This window comes from Canis lupus, chromosome 17, assembly GCF_003254725.2.
Source record: "Canis lupus dingo isolate Sandy chromosome 17, ASM325472v2, whole genome shotgun sequence".
Classification (NCBI taxonomy): domain Eukaryota; kingdom Metazoa; phylum Chordata; class Mammalia; order Carnivora; family Canidae; genus Canis; species Canis lupus.
Window position 1 is genome coordinate 20,710,201 of NC_064259.1, and position 21,276 is coordinate 20,731,476.

The 21,276-nt window shown below is 51.3% G+C and overlaps 1 protein-coding gene across 9 annotated transcripts in view; it reads right to left on the reverse strand.

Annotated features, from left to right (window-relative positions):
- CIB4 (calcium and integrin binding family member 4) overlaps positions 1–20,892 on the reverse strand; it is a 50,801-nt gene extending 29,909 nt beyond the window's left edge. For 5 of the 9 annotated variants that reach the window (XR_007402893.1, XR_007402894.1, XM_025454430.3 and 2 more), the window contains exons 1-3: positions 20,754–20,892; positions 20,274–20,308; positions 13,343–13,439 (exon numbers count right to left, since the gene is read on the reverse strand). Coding sequence is in view for 7 of the 9 variants with exons in the window: in XM_025454430.3 (XP_025310215.1) it covers positions 13,343–13,439; positions 20,274–20,308; positions 20,754–20,807 (186 nt within the window). In the remaining 2 variants the exon portion in view is untranslated. Of the gene's footprint in view, positions 1–13,342; positions 13,440–19,692; positions 19,804–20,272; positions 20,309–20,753 lie in introns of all 9 variants that reach the window. The other 4 variants (XM_025454431.3, XM_025454433.3, XM_049095445.1 and 1 more) reach the window with 3 other exon arrangements.
- Between the last annotated feature and the right edge of the window lie 384 nt (positions 20,893–21,276).

Here is a 21,276-nt window from a genome sequence, read left to right on the forward strand (position 1 = left end):
TGTCCTCTTGAGTCTCTCTTCAGGTGGAACATACCCATTTCTTAGCTGCCTTCCTGATGGTAGGGTTTGGGGTCCCTCCAGCAGCCTGGTAACTATCCAGGGATGCTGCCCTCCACCTTTAAGCCCCCGCTGTGAGGTCAAAGGGGCAAAGCCACTCTCTCCCTCCAGAAGCTCTTCCTCTATGAAGGCTGCCTGAGATCCTTTTCAGAGCATTTTAGCATCTTCATGTCCCCTCCTCTCATCCAGTCTTCATAAAACCCCTCTGAGGTAGGCATGGCTGCTATCCTTAGGAAAACTGTTCAGGTGAGGAAAAACCAAAGAATTATGCAAACTGCAAACGCCCATCCAGGACTTGGAACAACAGGTTGTTAGTCTGGGAGACTCGTGGGCGGAGTCCTGGAGATCTGGTCCAGTGCCTGGCACACAGAGCAGCCTATGGCTTCCTTAGGGGCTGAGCTAAGAGGAGGGGAAGCTCCCTGGCAAGTCACTCTGTGGTTAGACCTGTGCTGGGCCCGGCCTGTCCTTCTGCGCCTGGGTGAATGTGTCCCCGACCCCAGCTGCGTGGAGCCACAGTGGCCTACAGATCCAGGCAGGCTGCACAACACCAGCCTCTACCCTGAGGCTTATGGCACTGGGAAGCCCTCTGAAGCTGTGGGGCTTCTTGTCCCGGTGGAAGCCAGCAGCAGGCCCGAGGCCTGCAGAGGGTCGAAAATCCTGGGAACAGAGCCCCGGCCAGCCCAGCCAGCACCTCATTAGGAGGCCCAAAGTTGGGGGGGGGGCACTTCAGGAACAATGTTGTTTACTTTTCTATTTTTAAACAAGTCTGAGGTCTCTGGGGGCACAAATGAAGTTATCAGAAAAGACATGAGTGGAATAAACCCTCCAGCCAGCAGGCTGAGAAGGGCCCTTGGGATCAGGACTCTTGAAAAGCTGAGATGGGGTTTGTTTATCTGATACTCTGTGACACAGGACTGGGACCAGGGTGATGGACAAACATGTCCCCAAGCCCTCCACAGCTGGTTCCCTTGGGTGCTGCCAGGGAATTCGGGCACAAGCAATACTTTGAAAACGGTCCCATCAGTGTTATCTGCAGCAGGGTGGGAGGAGGGCGATCCACCTCTGGAAGGAAATCCGGATTCACTTCTCACCTCAACTTTGTGAATGGTTTCAGAGAGCCCAGGGGAGTGAGTGCCTGTATGTCACCCAGTCCCAGCCCTCGCCCTGCTGCCACCAGCTGGCCCTGCTGTCAGACAGCCCCTCCACCTATGACCACTCCTGTATTGACTCCCAGGTGCCTGACACAGAGAGAGGTGGTAAGATGATGAGTCACCAAGAGAGGGCTGTCACTGGATCCTGACATGGCCCTGAGAAGGTGATTTGTCATTCCCATCTTAAAGGTAAGGAAAGAGAGGCTCTGTGGGTTTGAGTGACTTGCCAAAGCATTCAGACTCAGGCCTGCCTGGTAGGCAATGCCAAACTGCCTCTCAAGTGCTCTCAAGGGTTATACATCTGCTCTTGGGACCTCTGGGAGAAATCATGAATCAGGGCCAGAGCCAATTAAAGGCCCAAGTGGCTTTGACTGTGTGAGAAATACTTTCTAGAAGTGAGAAGTGTGGTAGGAGGCAAGGGGAGCAAGACTCAAGGGCAACACTCCTGGTTTGATGCAGGTCTGACCTGGAGACAAGAGTCATAGCTACTTCCCAGGGTTAGTGAGAGAGCCCCTAAAGATGTGACGCATGAAGTGGCAGAGGAACGTTCACGCTCTTCACATGAAAACAGAACACCTCCCCTGGGATGCCCCCAGATGACCATGCCCCCAGATGACTAGGGGTTGAACAAACCTCACCCAGGTGAGTAGTGGGGAGTGCTTCATGTACCCCCCTTCCAGACGCAGCGTACGGAGGCAGCCCTTCAGTATTTCCCATTACGATGCACCAGGGAAGGGGCTGCCCATGGCCACATCTCCACAGCCCCAGCTTAGCGCACCGTGGCTCATCCATCCCTTGCCCTGGGGTCCAGATAGAAAGTTGAGGCCCAAGTTGACCCGAGGGGCCTTTGGGTCAACTTCCTCACCTTCTAGGCTTTATTAACTACTTGTGTGGGAGGCATAATCACACCCATTTGGAAGATAAGGACACCAAGGCCCCAGGGTGAGCAGGGACACATGTACTCCAGGCCACTGGTGTCAGCTGTGCGACCCACGCTGAGGGCCAGAGCCGGCTCTCTCTTGCTGACTGCTCACCCACAGCAGAGCCGGCTTCCCACATCACTGAGCTTTTTCTGAAACCAACCACTTCTTAATTCTTTGGCTGAATGTCTAAATACGGATTTTTGCCAATTCTGAGCCCTGCTAACTGATGAAGTTGTCAGAAAAAGATCTAATGATGCTTGAAAATGCAGGGAGTGAGCCAGCTGCCAAATTGCCCTCCCAGCTCTGCCTCTGCCTCGGGGAGTCGGGACCCTCCCCCTGGAAGGAGGGGGGAGTCAGTGCTGGCAGTGGAGACTGTGTGACTATGGACCGCTTGCTCCTCTGCTTCCCAGCTGTGAGTGGAGACAGTAACTCCCTCCTCGCCGGTTACTCTGAGGATTAAATGAGATGGTGTATACGTGACATCCCAGCACAGTGCCTGGCACAGCACAGATTTGGGGGCAGGTGGGGAGGATGGGACAGGGTAGCCAGCTGGCCTGAACTCTGCCGAAAGTACCACAGTGGCCCTGCCTGCAGCCCTGGGTCTCCTGCTCCTCTGGGGGGTGGGGAGGGGGCACTGGATATTTATCTTGGGAGGCGGTGCTTGAGAGCCTAGCTTACTTCTCTCCTATGAGATAAAAGGCTCAGAGTGACCTCATGGCCCATGAGGTGGGGCCTCAGGGTGGAAGCCTGGGAGGCTGGGCTGGGGTGCTCGAAGGGCAGGACTGCCCCTTTGTTCTCTCTTCTTTCTCAGTGGAATATTTGTCCCACTCAGGAGTCTGGGCCCTAAGGGTGGGCCACGGCTTGGGGACTTGAGGTTCTGGCAATTTCCAGGCCTGCTACAGGAGTCCAAGATGCTGGACCTCACTACAGGCTGCCCTGGCATACAAAACACACATATGATCTGTCACCAAGGGAGAGCTTGGGAGGGCATCTCAGCTAGAGATGGAAAAAGCCATTCCTCCCTCAGCTGCCAACTGTCCAGGCCACCAGCTCCTTCCTCCTCCCACCACATATGTGCACAGACCCACACATGGTGACCTGTTTGGTGACCATGATTTCACCTGCCCCCAGAAGATGGAGAAGAAAGAACAGAAGTATTTTCGGGATTGTGTGGCCTTGGGTGGAGCTTTTAACTTCCACAGACTCGGTTCCCTTATCTGTAGAATGGGGATGTGAAGCTGTGCTTTATAGACCTGCTGTATGAATCAAATGCAGCTGAACATGCAAAGGGGCTCATGACCATGAAGCACGTGACTCATGGCAGTAGACATTTGGGGCTGGAAAATAGAATTGCTATAACCACCCAATCTGCTTCCTTTGTTAGCAAGCTGGGGAGAACATCTGAGGGGGGTACCCAGGGCAGTGGCCTAAATACAGCCTGGGGATTACCACTGGGTCCAGCTGTCTAGGCCTGGGTGGTGGGTAATCAGACACCTCCTCCTGCAGGCAGCCTTCCCTCCGTACTCCCAGATCTGGCCTCTGGCTGAAGACATATACTCAGAAGACTGCCCTGAACTCATGGGAGCCGAGAGGTGAATGTTAGGAGCCGGCAGGCCAGCTCCTCAGGGATCTCACCTCAACAGATGTTTCCTCAGGGGATGGTGGCAGCTCAGAAGGTGAGGCATGGAAACAGCGGAAACAGTCTAGTCTGGAGCAGGAAACCTGAGATCCAGCCTTGGCTTGGCCTCTGACTGGTCCTGTGGCCTTCCATGTGCTATCTGTGGGCCTCAGTTTCTTCAGCTGTAAAGGCCTGTCCATCCTTGGGAGATGTAGTGAGGTGGTAGCCGTGCAAAGGCTCTAACAAAGTTGATCCAGAAAAACATACCAGGAAGACTCCCAGAGTCCAGATCCTGCCTTCCAACCCACCTGATCTCTTCTCAGTTGGATGGGCAGATTCAAAGTCTCTCCAGGAATGCCTTCTCCCCCTGGAAAAGGGACTTGGGAACCCACAGGCCTCGAGACCCCTTCCAGCCCTCTGAAGGACGAAGCAGGATGGTCATTTATAGCAGCAGAGTTTTCGCTGGACGAATTGCCTTCCCTCCTTGACCCTCTGTTTCTCCAGCTGTCAATTCAGATAAATTGCAGCGAGCCAAGGCTTCTGAGAGAGTTGATCTGCAAGGGTTTCTGTGCCAGGCCCCAACCCTGGACCAGCTACAGGACAGCACTAGGGAAGTCCTGCCAGAGCCCTCAGAGAGGGATGCCTCGACTTGCCTGGCTACCGCAACAGCCATTCGGCATCCTAAGAAGTGGGGAGGAGACCCTGACAGAGATGACCAAGTGCCTTGGACTGGGTCTCTCCAGGCAGCACTACACCCCCTCAAGTGCCTGAATGTGCCCTTCTGAGGCCCAGTATTTGGCAATGGGGTCAAGGATCTGAGCTCTGCAAAGCCCCCATGGTTTGTGCAAAGCTTCCTGTTTGTTCTTTACCCAGAATTCCATGAGAATGGAAGCTCCTGAAAGCTCACTCAGTGCACAATGCATGGTAAATAATAACTACTTAGAGGGTAAATGGATGAGAACTGGGTGCAAGAACCCCATTCCTCAGGTTGAGTCCGCAAATGTGTCTCATCCGTGGGAATTTCTCCCTGGTAATGAAATCAACTGGACAAAGAGTATCATTTGCCAGGGGTCCTTGCGGGGGAGGGGGCTCCCAGAGTAGCCTGGCTCAGCTGGAGGGTGATATGGGGACAGGAAGGGGAATGAGCAGCACAGGAGCTCTGAGGACACCAGCCGATTGGAGCATTCAAGAGGCTGGGAGTGGGGAGCAGGAAAGTTCTGGGGGCAGCTGCTGTGTGTGGCATATTCTGAGACAGCTAGAGTGAGAGAGGCTGTTTTCGTAATGCTCTACTGAACGTTGGAAATGCAGGTGTTATTCCTGGGTAAAGATGACGGGTTGAACACTTGCATCTATTTTCATTCTCTCTGACACCCACTACAACTACAGTATAGGGAGTTTTTAGAGGTATCACCCACAAAAACAGAGAATGCAAGAGAACAGCAGGCTCTGACATACACAAGAAGCCGTAACTGACCCAGCAGACAGAAGAGAGCTCAACCCTGAGCCCCCAGTGAGAGAAGCTGGTTAGCAGCCTTTTCTACATCCCAGGATCCTTGAAAGGCTCTGGAACTGGAAGGACCTGCCCACACTGGATATACATAGAGGTCAGGAAAGGAGGATTGATTAAAAGTGTTGAAAGTGTTCAAGTTCTAGTCCCCTCTGCTCCACGCTGGGTGGCTGGCCCTCCCCACCCCTGCACCACATTGGAAGGTTATTCTCTGGAGAGAGTCTAATAGGGGCTTTCTGCATGGGGCGGGGGGGGGGGGTGGTGTCAGCCACATTGAGAACTGGGGAATAAATAAATACACAAGCACTGAAGTCTGAGACCCCAGCAGTCCTCCTTTTAGACTTTCCCCCTATCCTCTCTAGGGAGACCTCAAGAAATAGCCTCCTTGGCTCCCCCTCCAGGGGAGCTCCCAGTCGAAAGCCTACCAAGGGACTTCAGCTTTGACACAGCTCTAGCAACACCCCTCCCCCCCCACACACACACTCTTCATTTCTAGCAAGCAAATGATTACCAGATAGCTAGAGAAGACCTCTGACACAGAAGACGAAGACCCAAACAAGCTAGAGGGGAGAGCACCATGGAGAAAAGATTCGATAAGACATTATATTCAGGAAAAAGAAGATACTATTTTAAAGCAGAGCGGGGGGGGGGGGGGGAAGAGGGCCCTTGGAAATTAAAAGCACAAGGGCAGAAGTGAAAAACTAAATTAAGGTTGTAGGTAAAGTTGAGAAAAGCTCCCAGGAAGAAGAGCAAAGAGATGCAGATGAAAAATAGGAGAGAAGAGATAAAAAGTAAAGGGCCGATCCCTGATGTACAACAGCAGGATATTAGAGTTCCAGAAGGAGAGAGCAAAGAAGACACGAGGGGGAGAGTTATCAAAGAAAACGATCCATGGAAACATCCTAGACCTGAATGACAGTTTGCAGACTGAGTGGGGCTTCTGTGTGCCCCGTACAAGAGGAGGAGGACCCACACCAACTCACATTATTGGGAATTTCAAAACCCTGGGGCCAAAGAGAAAAGCCTGCAAGTTCCCAGAAAAGAAAAAAAAAATCAAGTTACAAAAAAGGTCAGGAAACGAAAGGCTTTGGACTTCTCAGTAACAACAGTGAAAGCTAAAATGCATCTGAGCACTGCTTTCCCAACGTGAGGAAAATTGACAACCAGCTGATAGATCAGTTCCCCGGTAATCTCTTGATCAGGTGCGAGGGGAGAATAAAAACATTAATCAGCCATGTAAGGTGTATGTAAGGTGGCAAGACGTTTACCTCCCTGAGCCCTTTATCAGGATGCTATTAGAGGATGTGCTCCACCAAAACAAGGGAGTACACGGAGAGAGGAGAGCGGGGAATGAAGATCCAAGGGAAAAGTGACCAAAATCTAGGACAACATGGACCAGGCTTGGAGGGCCACCTTTCTCTTGGCTCTGAAGGCTCCAAGAGAAATTTCACCAAGAAAATGGAATGCACGTGAAACATCTCAGTTCTGAAACCTTTAATTAGAGATTTTTAGGTGATCGGCAGAGGTTTGGTGTCAACTTAATGATAAGTACACAGAAAACTAAGCGAATGATTACATCCAGGAAAGACAACAACAGAAAATGTGCAGAAAGGGAAAAGTAACCATAGTTCATTTCCTGGCTCAGCTCCCAGTAGCATATGTAGTCATCATAAGGTAAACACCGAATACAGATCTAACCAAAATACTTATGTACCTGTACTGGGAGTGATGTGGGGGAAGGAAGAGCTAAACCTCTTCTCTAGGGGGAGGTCAAAGGCTGGGGTATTAAGAAGGGGTCATACAAAAGCACTCTCCAAAGACAGAGATAAGAACCAAGAACCAGCTAAGAGCTGCAAATGGTTTCTTTCCAGAGAAGGGAAATGAGGATGACCCTTGGAGGGCATCTTGACTCTTGGCATGCATAAATAATTTTGATTTAAAAGCTAAAAAAACCCAAAACACTTAAATAAAAAAAATACACTCCCATCCATGCCCCCGTGACTCTGGTAATTTCTCCAAAGCTTGAATAAGCATGAGGACTTTTGATTTGCTGAAAGCCTTGGGAATGGGTTTTTTGCAAGCTATACTAAGCAGATAGACCCAGCCTATAAGCAGGCATCAGAAAGGTTCAGAAAAACTGGGGATGGATAGAAGGAGCCAGAAGCTCAGGAGCCATACCCACAGAGCCTCCTGATGCCTCAGGCAGGTGTCCTAGGGCCTCTGTGCTTACAGAGTTGATGCTGGGAGGCAATGAGAAGAGGCCAGGCTTTGCACACACCACCTGCCCTCAGGAACCCTGGAGGGGGAGGCTGGGAGAGGCCAGTGTGGGAGCCTCCTCAGATCTCCCCCAGGTCCTACTACCCTGGCCGGGGCCCCGGAAACCAGAAACCCAGGTCACACTGTGCCACTACTCATCCAAGTTTACAGAAAGCAACATCACTATTTACAAGAACAGAAACATTGAGCTAATTCGCTTTTAAATACACCAAAGAAAGCCGCAAAGAGAAAACAGAAACTTCTGAGTGCCAAAGGACCACTGTATCCCTGTCATCAGGCTTTTCCTACTGCCCTCTGCCGCCCAGGCCACTCTCTTGCCTTGTTCTCTGCTGATGGGCAGACCCTTCCCAATATTAACCAATCCATTTTTCCACCAGTGAATCCAAGTTAAGAAAATAGGACTTTCTTCCCAGACCATTCAAACCCCTGAGCCAAGTTATAGCCATCCCCGGAGCTCCCTGGGGCCCAATTCTCACAGCCTTTTCCAGAGACGTGTTCTGGGCAGTGTGAGTCACGCAGCTCCCATCACTGGGCCCACAGAGGATACAACAGGGACACTCGGGCCCCCACCCCCCAGCCAACCTCTCCTTGCTCATTTCGGGAAGCATCTTCCCCCTTTGACCAAGATTGGAAAGACATGGAAGGAAATTTAGTCCTAGATCTCAGTCCCCAAAAGCCAGTCTGAGGCCCGGTGATGATCAGTGATGATGATCAGTGACAAAGTGCTTAATGACCGGTAGCAAAAGCAGGAAAGTGAAGACAAAAAGAGACGTGTATAGAGAGAACTGTTCTTGCTTCTGGGATTAGATCCTTTTTATAGTTTTGCTCTAAAATGAACATTTTTAAGAAATGAAATGATGGTGATTGTGGATCACGTAGCTTTTAAAGTCCTTACTTGGCGAAATTGGAAAGTTGGCATCACCAGCTCCTCTTCCTCAAAAAAAAAAAAAAATTTGCGGGGGGGGGGGAGAATTTTATTAGACTCTGAAAGTCCAAAGTCTGGGACAAACCTTCGTCACCGATATAAAAGAGAGTAAGAACAAGTCCCAGGGCCAGAACCACAGGCTCAGGTGCTGAGGAGAGCACCAAGCATGGGGTACAAGTCCTAAATGTGTACCAGAACATCCCAGCTAGATGCTTGTCTGGCCCACCTCACGCCCCTCAGCGATAGGGAGCTCGAGCCCTCTGCACATAGCTCTACTGATTAGAAAGTACTTCCTCATACTGTTGAGAACTCTGCGTTCTTGGATCCAGACCTATACCTGGGAGCACCTAGAACCAGACCTCTCACCTGCAAGAAAACAGGCTCCATGCGGCACCCCTTCCACCCTGTTTCCTTTGCTTGGGGTCTATTTGCTTCCTCCCAGCCCAAATCATTCCTCCTGGGAAAGAATGGCTAGCAAGTGAGTTCTTTTTTTTAAATTTAAATTCAATTTGCCAACATACAGCATAACACCCCATGCTCATCATATCACGTGCCCTCCTTAGTGCCCATTACCCAGTCACCCCATCCCCGCACCCACTTCCCCTTCCACAACCCTTTGTTTCCCAGAGTTGGGAGTCTCTCATGGTTTGTCTTCCTCTCTAATTTTCCCCACTCAGTTTTCCCCCCTTCCCTTATGGTCTCTTTCACTATTTCTTATATTCCATGTATGAGTGAAATCATATGCTAATTGTCTTTCTCTGATTGACTCGTTTCACTCAGCATAATAGCCTCCAGTTCCATCCACGTCAATGTAAATGGTAGGTTCATCCTTTCTGATGGCTGAGTGATATTCCAGTGTATATATAGACCACAGCTTCTTTATCCATTCATCTTTCGAAGGACATTGTGGCTCCTTCCTTAGTTTGGCTATTGTGGACATCACTGCTATGAACACTGGGGTGCAGGTGCCCCTTCATTACACTACATCTGTATCTTTGGGGTAAATCCCCAGTAGTGCAATTGCTAGGTCCTAAGATAGCCCTATTCTAAACTTCTTGAGGAACCTCCATACTGTATTCCAGAGTGGCTACACCAGCTTGCATTCTTACGAACAGTGTAAGAGGGTTCCCTATTCTCCACATCCTCGCCAACATTTATTGTTTCCTGTCTTGCTAATTTTAGCCCATTCTCACCAGTGTAAAGTGGTATCTCATTGTGGTTTTGATTTGTATATCTCTGGTGACGAGTGATGTGAAGCATTTTTTCATGTGCTTGCTGGCCATGTGCAGGTCTTCTTTGGAGAAATGTCTGTTCATGCCTTCTGCCCATTTCTTGACTGGATTCTTTGTTTTTTGGGTGTTGAGTTTGATACTTTCTTTATAGATCTTGAATACTAGCCCTTTATCTGATATGTCATTTGCAAATATCTTCTCCCATTCTATAGGTTGCCTTTTAGTTTTGTTGACTGTTTCCTTTGCTGTGCAGAGCTTTTTATATTGATGAAGTCCCAATAGTTCATAATTTTGTTTCCCTTAACCAGTGAGTTCTAACCCAGCTCTTCTGCTCCTGGCCCAGTGTCCTGTCCCCTCATTCTCTAGATGTGGCAGTGGCTAAGTGTCCTAAATCCATGAGATGGTTCTGGCTGTTCAGAACCAGTTGGAAAAGGAACAAAGAAACCAAAATGGGAAGGGGGGTGGGGAAGCAACATACAAAAAAGTCAGTGTGATCCCAACACTTACATATCTGCTTGGAAAAAATTACAGAAGGAAATAAGGCAAATTGATCATTACAATCATCCCTTGAGGTGGGCAACCTGACAGTTTTTATTGTATTTTTGCTTTTCTGTGTTTTCCTACAATGATCTGGTTTTTATGTGTACAATAGAGTGAAATAACGACCATTTAGAAGAATGAAATAAGTAAAATTACAAGTAGGCTTGTCCCGAGACCCCATCTCAGTGCCCAGCCACCATCTAGTGAAGCACTTTGGGGTCCGGTGCTCCAGAAGTGGTCAGGGCTGGTGCTCCCTGGGGGCAGGGGCTGCCTGCACACCCTCCCACAGGCTTCCCACCACCATGCTGGTGCAGAGGACTGTGACTCATCCTTGCACTTGCTATTACAGGGCCCAGCGTGAGCCCCTTGTTTTACAGATAGGGATTCATGCTTAGAGGGAGATGTTATAGGCGGAGTGATGGAACTGGGCCCTGACCCAACCCTCTGATGCTAATCCAGTGCTTGCTCCTCTGGGGCTCAGGACAGGGATGCCAGGCCTGAATGGAGTATACTGGAGCCATGGGGAGTGCTGGCCCACCGATCACCTAGCACATTCCATCCCAGCCATCCAGGGTCAGTCTTTGTCAGGCTCTCCCCTTGTGCCCCCAGGACACTTTGCAGACCCAGGCACACTGTCAGCACCAAGCCAAGCCCTGATCAGAGGTGGAGGCCCTGGTTAGAACTGGGGTCAGACCAATGTTTATAGCAGCAGTGTCCACAATAGCCCAGATGTCTATCAACAGATGAATGGATAAAGAAGATGTGGTACATACATACAATGGAATACTATTCAGCCATCAAAAAATGAAATCTTGCCATTTACAATGATAATGTAAGCGAAATAAGTCAATCAGAGAAAGATAATTATCATGTGATCTCAGTCATATGTGGAATTTAAGAGACAAAATGGGATCACAAGGGATGAGAGCAAAAAATAAAACAAGGTGGAATCAGAGAGGGAGACAAACCATAAGAAACTCTTAATCACAGGAAACAAACTGAGGGTTGCTGGAGATGAGGGGGTGGGGAGATGGGGTAATTGGGTGATGGGTAAGGACAACATGTGATGTAATGAGCACTGGGTGTTATATAAGACCGATGAATCCCTGACCTTTACCTCTGAAACCAATAATACGTTACTTAATTGAATTTAAATAATTTTTTAAAAGATTTTTTAAAAAACATTTTTCTCAGGGAAAAAAAAAAAGAGAGAGAGAGATAGGGTCAGAGCAATCCAGGCTCTGCAAACATGTGACCTGCGGTCAGGTGCTTTGAGCAAGCCTCTCCAGGCTTCCGTTTTCTGATGGGTAAAACCAGGGCAGAGAGTATTTGACAATGATTAGACTGGGTGGTCCTGAGTTTATACCCATGTTTCACATTCAAATATTTTGGGACTGCCCAGTGACACTGTCCCTGACCTGGAGAATGGAGGGCAGAAGCTTCCCATCTGGGCTGCCCCTCAGCCCTGGTCCCTGAGTGGAGAGTCTGGGTGAAGGACCGGTGTGAAGGACCCCCCAGCCGGCACGTGTATGTGTGTCTGAGCACATGTAGGTGTGTGCACGGGTATGTAGATGGGGGGGTGGGATGTGGAGGCGTGCCTGTGTGGGGGTGGGGAGTGCATGTGTGAGCAGGGGTACCAAAGGACAGGCTCCCCATTTTGTGTCTGGCACAGGCACATTCTCCAATTATTTCTCCTTTGAGATATCAGTCATTTCTTCTCCAAGACCCCAGCTCCCAGCTACCCATCCTACTCCCCCCTTCACACCCCTTCTTATTCCTTTATCTTCTCTGCCTCCATCGCAAGCCCCTGGCTCTGTGCTCTTTCTCTGTCTCTGCCCAAAACAAGGCCCATCACTTTGGAGAGGCCACATTGCCCTAGTTGAACGTGTGCACCTTCCACCTGTGCCCTCTCCCTTATGACCTCCTTCCCACCACCCGCTCCATGCAGGTCCCTAGCCCTCTTCCAAGAGGGTGCCCACCTTGTTCCAGAAGAAGAGAAGATGGCTTCCCATTGCACAATGACAAATTCAAACCCTTATCCTGCTGAGATCAGAATGAAACATCGGGAAGCCTGACACCACCACGATTTGTTGACCTACATTGCCTCTCTCTACGCACTGCACACATTTTAGTAAAAAATCTTAGAATTGATTGGGGAGCCCTTTTATGGTACACCTCTGCGCTCATCCCGGTGCTTTGGAGAAAGGGCAGGGCCTATTCAGAGCAGGAACAAAAAAACTCAAGGATGGTCCTTAAAAGGTTGGGAGTGGGGGGCACTGATAGCTCACGTCAGCACAGCCAGTGGAGTGCAGGAAGCCTTGGGGAGCACACGGAAACAACTCCCAGCCACCCTCAGTGCCCCGCCCATTTCACAGATGGAAGAAGGCAGGTTGAGATGATAGTACCTGAGCTCTGAGTCCTGCTCCTGGCTTCTCAGGGAAGAAACTGAGAAGGTTCTTAGTTCTTCTAGAAAAACCCTAGTCTACTGAGGCAGCCTGAGCAGAAGAGAAGGGCTGAGGAGGGGGCTGGGCACCCGGCCAGCGGAGGCACCCTGGCTTCCCCAAGGCCCATATGGTTGTGCAGAGCCTCCTGACCTTTCCCATTTCTCTGGTTTGGGGCATAAAGCATAGCAGAGAGCTGGCCGGTGCAGGGTCCTCTGGGTGGGGTGTGTGGGATCAGGTAAATGGTCCCAGGAAGCTGGTGCTGGGCCATAAGCTGAAGCTCAAAAGGGAATCATAGGCAGGACCCTGGAGACTCAGCCAACAGGGCCAGTGGGAGCCTTAGTGAAGCCTGCCACCTTCACGCATGGTGAGACCTGGAGCAAGACACATTGCCTCGGGACACTTTGGCCTCTGCCCTGCGAAATGGTGACAGTCCTCACAGCCTGTCCTGCCTCCAGGGCTGATGCAAGGATGGAGTGAGGCCAGACATGTGTGTGAGAAGTGCTGAGAAGCCATGCCTTGCTGGGCCCCATGCCTGGTGGTCCACAGCCCCTCTGGAAAGGCTGCCACCAGACCGCCCCAAGGCCAGAGGGGCCGCCCCTCCCCCAGTGTCCTCAGCCCCTTCATGGACCCCAGTGGCACACCCCACCCCGCCCCCATGCTGCACTCACCCTCAGGGCTGGCAGGGAGCTGACCTGGTCTGTGGTCAGTGTTGCCTCCTTGTAGTACTTCCCAGGGGGACAGAGCTTCAGGAAGGTGTCGTGGATGCTAAGGAGAGAAGCATAATGAGCTGGGGACGGCAGACCACATGGCCCTTTCCTGCCAGCCTCTCCAGAGGAAGGGGACTTCGGACTGAGTGACATAGTAAAGGCAGTTAGACATCATCCCACTCTTCTAGAAACATCCTTGAGGACTCCATTGTGCCCAGCACACAGTGGAGTGGGGGGAGGTGCAAAGATGAGCCGGGTGTGAAGAAAGGTATGTAAGTGTGCTCTATGGCATGGAATACACTCCACAAGTGTTATAGAATGTCAGAGCTGCAAGGGACATCTGTGGTCCCTCAGTCCAGCCCCTCACTTGCAGATAGAGAAGCCAACGTGGCCCCGGGGAAGCCAGAGTGCCACCCCAGGCCATCTGCCCAGCCCTGCCCTTGGCCCTAAGAAAAGAGGTCACACGCTGGGTGTGGCTGAGCCGGGATTAGAGCCCGGCTGCCAGCAGCCAGCAGACCACAGGCCCCTCTCGCCCACAGCCCAGCCCCACAGACCGCAGGACTACGCAACCTGCCTATCTCCCCACCATCAGTGTTCGTGTTGTAGACCCACATGGTCCTGGAGGCTTTGCTTGTGAGGGAGAGACGGAGTGTGAAGTGGCTGTGTGATCGTGTGGGGGGAGAGGGCAGGAGCCCCAGGCTCCCCTCACAAATACATGAGGATTAAACAAGAGGAAGCCTATAAACCTCAGCACTGTGCTTCCCCCACCGTCCAACCTCTCAGCTCAGCTCAGTGCTAGGAGGCGCACATCTGGCCAAGCTAATTCACACTCAGGAGTGAGTGACTAACAGCCCCTTTGCAGGGTGTGAGATCTTTTAACCCAAATGAATCTCTGATTGGTGGGAGTTGGGGACAGGTGACTCAGTGAAGAATTCAGAGGGTGATTTTATAAGTGGAGATTTGGAGGTAGAGAGAGAGGGGCTCCCCCTCCCAGGCCCCCTCCCAGGGCCTGTGCCTCAGTTTCTCTGGCCATGGTAAATGGAGATACAATACCAGGAGAACTCAGAGCCATGAACGGCTCCCCATCTAGCCCCTCATGTTTTCACAGCTCAGAGACTGAGAAAATGTCCCCTGGATCCCGGCTGTGGGAGAGCAACGAGGATATCAGCTGTGTCCGAGTTCCTATTCTGTCTTTCTACCTCCTGCCCGGGCCCTCCTCTGCTCTGTCTGGTGCATCCCACCCTCTTGCCCTCTGGCTTCCTGATGCCTCCAGATGCCCTTGGCTCAAGGGAGGCACCCGCTGGAGACTGGAGGTGGTGAGAGAGCTGGGTGGGGAACTGTCCCTCCCTCCCCCTTCCAGCCTAGGTACTCAGGGCCATGTCTGTCTGAGCCCTGGCTTCCACAGCTCCCGCTCTCTACTGGGCACCTCAGGCTTGCGGGGCAGTCCCTCAGCCTCTGAGCACACTCCCTTTGCTATAAAGGCCCTTCAAAGGCCCCCGCTGAGTGTCCTGCCTGTCACCCCCTTCCTGCTGGAATGCTGCCAGAACTGTCAGGGGGACCCATGTGGACCCTCTAGTTGTGTGACCCAGGCAAGCTGCTTGACCTCTCTGAGCAGAGACACCTGGGCTCCAATCCTGACTCTGCCCAACGGGGAGATAATCTCCATCCCTGGCTCTATGCTGACGCATGAGAGGGGCCTGGAAACAGGAGCCAGAGTGGTGCATGGCTAGTGGGGAAGGACAGGCTCCATCAGCCTCGTAAGGGGCCCTGGACTGTCACCAGAGACTGCTCTGACAAGTTGGGGGGAGAGCTGAGAAGCAGGTCATGGAGTGGGTGAGGAGAAACGTTCCCCAGGAAAGTATGGAGGGCACTGAAGAGCACAGAGGGGGAAAGGCAGGCCATGGGCCCTGGAGTGCGGGGAGGGCTGCGGCCCCAGTCAAAAGGAGCATTTGATCATTGTCGTCCTTAGAATTGCTGGCCTGAGGTGAGAAAGAGCAGACTGACTTTCAGTAAGGTGCGCTGAGTTTGAAGACTTCTCTGAGGCCTCGGCACCCTGGTGGCTCATTAGGTGAACAGCTCCCTTTGGTTCAGGACATCTGGGGTCCAGGATCAAGTCCCTCATCGGGGTCCCCACAGGAAGCCTGCTTCTCCCACTGCCTATGTCTCTGCCTCTCTCTGCGAGTCTCTCATGAATAAATAAATAAAATCTTTTTAAAAAAATAAAAATAAAAAGCCAAAAAGGAAATCCCTGAGGCCCTGCACCGTGAGGCCACCCAGAGCAGAGCCTCCTGCTCCCCTGGCCCCCCCGTGGTTCCCCAGTGGGAGCAGCCTGCGGCCAGCTGTCAACTCTCACAGATATTTTTCACCTAACCTGCATGACAGACTTGCAAGGAAGGAGCCATCATCTCTCCTTTACACATGAAACCGAGGCTCAAGGAGGTAAAATAACTTGCTTCAGGTCCCATGGTGGTACGGGTTAAATCCAGAGCTGCAGACACTGAAGCTCTTCACCGCCCCCTCCAGCCCCCGGGGAGCCCAGAGAAGGAAGGTGTCAGGAGCACCCCTGGGGGGACCAGGTAACTGCCACTGCCTTCCTCTCTTATTTACCAAGACTACGCGCTGGATGCGCTCAAGCACGTTTTCTCCTTGATTTTTCCAACATTCCTGTGGGACAGGTGTAGGAGTGGTGATTTCTAAAGAAGGGTAAACTGAGGCTCAAGGAGCTTAAAGGGTGTGCCCAAGGTCTTAGAGGTTGAGAGAGAGTGGGGGCCGAACCCCACACCAGGCTCTGCAGGCTGCGCCGCGCACCCTTAAAGGATCCTCCCCCACCCAGGTGTGAGCCTGTCAGCCCCGCCCCCTTGGAAAGCTTTCTGGGGAGGGGTGTGGTGGGGAGGGCCTTGCCGGGACTTCATGCCTTCCCAGGCCACCGAGTGGGTGGGCTGCCCGCAGATGAATCGTGGCTGCATCTCGGCTGCCACAAAATGTTCTCCTCCTCCAAATATGGATCAGCCGGCTCTAAATGGAACTCTGAATTAATCACTAATGGACTCAAGAGTCAAAGCCATTTGAAAAACTCACACATTCAGCCTGCCAGAAATCAAGGAGCCTGTGCTATGGCTCCGCCCCCCCCCCCCCCCCCCCCCAGACAAGGGGAGGGACTGTCTGCGGGCTGAGGCCCGGAGACAGGGAGGCCAGCCCTGCAGCTCATGCTCTGGGGGACCTTGGACCTGCCATATCCCCTCTTGTGCCTCAGTTTCCTCTCTGTAAAATGAGAGACTTGGTGACCTCCACTGCCCCCTCTGGTTCAGGCATCCTATGACTATTTCTGTACCTTTCTCTGCACCCTTGCCTCTGAAGCCCTATTTAGTGATGGTCAACTGGGTCCCACATCGGGGAGCCTGTGAAAGTACCCTGTACCCACCCCTAGAGACTCTCATTCAAGGCCAGGGTGGCGGCAGGACCTCTATGTTCTATGAGCTTCCAGGCTCCTGTGTTCCTGGTAGGATGGACAACACAGCTCCAGTGCCAGCTTCCATTTCTACTCCTTTCTTCCGGGCTCAGGTCCCTGGGCCCTGGGGTCAATAGTCCTTTGCCCTACAGTACAGCCTGCAGGTATTTTATAAATAGCCCTATCTCTAGCCTGAAAAGGTAGCTTTTATGATCTGCTCCTTTCAAGCTGTGTGGCTTGGGCAAACCGCTTCATTTTCCTGAGCCAGTCTCCTCATTTGCAAAAAAAAAAAAAAAAAAAAAAAAAAAAAAAGGGGGGGGGGAGGCGGATAATAAAAGCATGAAAATAATAGCTTGCCCACAGTCAGCACTGATCCACACACCCACTGATGCCTCTGACCTCTTTTTGATCATTTCCTTTTCTTTTTAAATTTATTTATTCATGATAGTCACACGGAGAGAGAGAGAGAGGCAGAGACACAGGCAGAGGGAGAAGCAGGCTCCAAGCACCGGGAGCCCGATGTGGGATTCGATCCTGGGTCTCCAGGATCGCGCCCTGGGCCAAAGGCAGGCGCCAAACTGCTGCGCCACCCAGGGATCCCTTTGATCATTTAATCGTCCTAATAACAACCATGTGAGGTTAGGTTCCAGTACTTTTATCTCAGGCTTTTTATAAGTGTGGGAACAGGCTCAGCAAAGAAATTCACCCACGGTCACGCAGCGAGAAGTAGCAGAGCCCAGCCTCAAACCCAAGCCTTTGGCTTGAAGAGAGCAAGCTTGTAACCACTGTGCCTGCTGACCTGCTGGTGCTCCAAGAGGACCAAGTGCTAATGGCCAGGATGAGGCCTGGAGGCTGGAAAAGGCTGGGACCTCAGGGGTGCTGAGAGGAAAGAGTGGCCCTCATGGCTGGGTCAGCCTATGGCAGGGGCTAGGGACAAAGGTCCAGGCTCCCCACGCAGACAGACCTACCTACAGCCCGAGATGGTGACCAGAGTAGTCCCTGAGCAGTCAGATACAGAGCAGTCAGCTCAGACTGAGTCAGGCCTACCTGGGCTCCAACCATGGAAGTCTAAAGGAAACCACATGTGCCCCTCTGGGTCAGGCCCCAGACACCGAGTCCTCAGCTGTGGCTGCAGATGAGGACCTGGAAGGGCCTTTGCACTGAGCCCAAAGGGACATCTGGAAGTCAAGGGCTTCTCGTGGAGCAATTTGATCAGAAGTCAGGGAGGATTGACTTGGAGCTGAGGCCGAAAGGGACTTTGCTCTTTAAAAGACCAACAAGCCATGAAAGAAAATCCCCACAGGCAAGAAATTTAGGGTGGACAGACCCCTTCTTGGAGAGCCCAGCCAAGGCAGCCTGGGATTGGGAAGGGGCTGGCTCTAAAACCAGAGTCTGTCACATGTGGTCTGCCCCTCCGGGGGTGCGTCATCTGCAGATCTAGTGACCAGGCCCTTGTGTTTTATGCAGGTCACAGATAAAAAGGTGGGAAAGTAAAAAAAAAAAAAAAAAAAAAAAGATGGGAAAGTATTAGATGAGGGCAGAGCCACCCTCATCCAGAGGTTACTTGTGTCTATTAGTCTCTTGGATACTTTTTCCAACTGGACTGATCTCTCCAACTGCACCGTCATCCAGGCTGTATTTCTTTGTCACATTAATAGGAAAATCACAGCACGTCTTCAGAGGCCACATAGGACAATTGTCCAAAAGTGACGGGGTTTAGTCTAGCCCAAATTGGCCACTCTCTCCCACAAGCACTACGTGCCATCAGCTCCCTAAACCACTACAAGTGCCACTGGGTGTCCATTTCAAAGCTGCCCCTTTACTTTGCAGACAACAAAGCCATGCTACCACCGATGTTGTCAGTGGCCCAGGTCTCCTCCAAGAAGCTAACCTATGGAGCACCTGGGTGGCTCAGATGGTTAAGCATCTGCCTTTGGCTCAGGTTGTGATCTCCAGGTCCCGGGATTGAGCCCCACGTCAGGCTCCCAGCTCAGTGGGGAGTCTGCTTCTCCTCCCTCTTCCTCTATTCTGCTCATCTGCACCCTCACCCCTGCACCCTCACCCTCACCGTCTGTTTCAAATGAATAAATAAAAAATCTTTTTTAAAAAGAAGCTAACCTATGACCAGCGTGCGTGTGTGTGTCCTTCCAGACATGTTCTCTTTGCGTGTGTATGTGTATGCACATAGAAACTTTTATTTTACAAAAAAGGAAGTATCCTGTATATACCAGTCTAGTTTACCAAAATAACACAGTTTATTAATTTGTTATAATGGAGCACATCCTCCAAAAGCTTCCTCAGACAAGATGCAAAAGAGGTCATTTTAAAAAATAATTTGCAAAAAAATAAATGAAAAAAATAAAAAATGATTTGCAAGTCAAAAAAGTTACTTCACTTTCACTCTTGATTAATAGTTTAGCTATGACTTAATTCTAGATTGGGATTTTTTTTTCCTTATGGTTTTGGAGGTCTTTAGCCCCTGTCTTCCAAGTCCCAAACCATTCTGATTCCCAGTCCTCTGTATATCTTTTGTTTTAGTTTTTGTTTTCTCTTTGGAAGCATTTAGCATCTTCTCATTATCTCTGGTGTTCTGAAATGTTATGATGGCATGGTTTAGCACAGGTTTTTCAGTTTTCTCTTCAAATATCTAGTGTCTCTCAGCTTCTAATTCATACCTAACAAGTGAGGCTGGCAAAAGCCAACCAGGGGCTCATCCCAGCTTATCATGGGGCCTGGTGGCCCTGAGGCAAGAGCCTGTCTGCTCGACTCTGTCCAGTTGGGCTCCTGTCTTCTGATGGGCCTGGAAAGGGGTTCCAAGCGGATGGCAGGGCAAGAGAAGGAATCATAGAAGACTTTCAGTCACCTTTTCTGGACCTGGACACACCATGCCGTTCATTCCCTCTGCAATCCCATGAAGAGGGCATCTGTGGCCTCTCACACTGCATGACACCACTTGTCTTTGGCCCAGAGCCTTCCCTGCTGGACAATAACCTACATGACAACAGGCACTGTGGACTCTTCCCCGATATGTTCCCAGGGCCCTTGCAATGTCTGACACATAGCAGGCCCGGAAAAGAGGCTTGGAGAGGGAGCTAGGTCTTAAAGCACATCCAGGTTTACCCAGCCAGCTTCAAACCTGTTTCCTAAGTCCTTCCTCCATTCCCCCATCCCCCTAAGTAGCCTCATCCACTTCTGTGATTCTGTGAAGAAATCCTGCCTTGGAACCCCTAGTGGCTTAATGCCTGAGGTTTTGCTCAACTTGGCTTTTGGGCTTTCCCAGCTGGGGTCTGTGCCAGTCTCATTTCCAGGGTCTCTGCCTGCCCTGTGCCAGTCTCATTTCCAGGGCTCTACAGTGCTGAGTGAGGACCACACTCAGGAACCAGAATGAGATGTACCAGGACGAGAGCTCAGCTCAAGGGCAGGGAAAGGGGCCCCTCTACTCACCACAGGATTTCATTTCTGGTCAGGAAGGTCAGAGCCTACAAAAAAGCACAGAGAGGTGACCTGCCCACTGCGAACAGCCCTGCTTTGGCTCCCCTGGGGAGTGGGGAATTTGAGGGACTGGGGAGGAGATGGCCATTCTCTTATCCCGCAGCTTGCACAATGCAGGCACCCCAGTACTCGGCCATGGATCCCCCCAGTGGTTGGAAGAGGAGCAGAGGGTGCCCTTCCTCCCTCCCCAGGCTTTGACAGCTTTAGGAAGGAGCATGCTGTCACAGACTGGGAGAGAGGATTGAAATCAAGCCTCAGGCCCTGGGCTTTGGAGCCAGAGACAGATGGGGGAGGAGGCCTCAGAGGACTGGTCTGCCTCTTGCTGATGCAGGTTTAGCAAAGGCAACAGCTTCCACGACCCTTCCACTCATCCCACCTGCCTCAGGAAGCTCCCCCCAGTTTTGCCCAGAACATCCTGCCTCATCCACCCACCTGGTATTCTTCAAGGTCCTCACAATGCATCTGGTGCCTCAAACATTGCCCCATGCTGACCCCACCCTGCTCTCTGCCTGCAGGAGAACCTCAGCCCCAAGGGCTGAGTACCTGAGGAGACCTGGTGATCCAGTTGCCATGGTAGCCTACATTCCACCTTCTGCCCATTCTACTTGAGCCTCTGAGTGGGCAAAGAAGCAGATTCTTTTGGCTCCCAAGGCTAATTGGGAACCTATTGTGCCCCAATACACAAGCAGCAATCAGAAAGGCAACCCAATAGCAGGGTTAAGGATCATCCTGTTGGCTCAAGAGTCACCCTGGTGGGGTTCAAATCCCAGCTCTGTCACATTCTGACAAGACACATAATCTTGGACAAGTTACTCAACCTCTCTGGATCTTAATTTCCTCATCTGTAAAATGAGGGTGTGGGATTGTTGTGAGGATTATCTGAGTAATACAGGTAACAGTGTTGGCCTATGATAGGTGCTCAATAAGGTGAGTTGGCTATTAGAACCCTATCCCA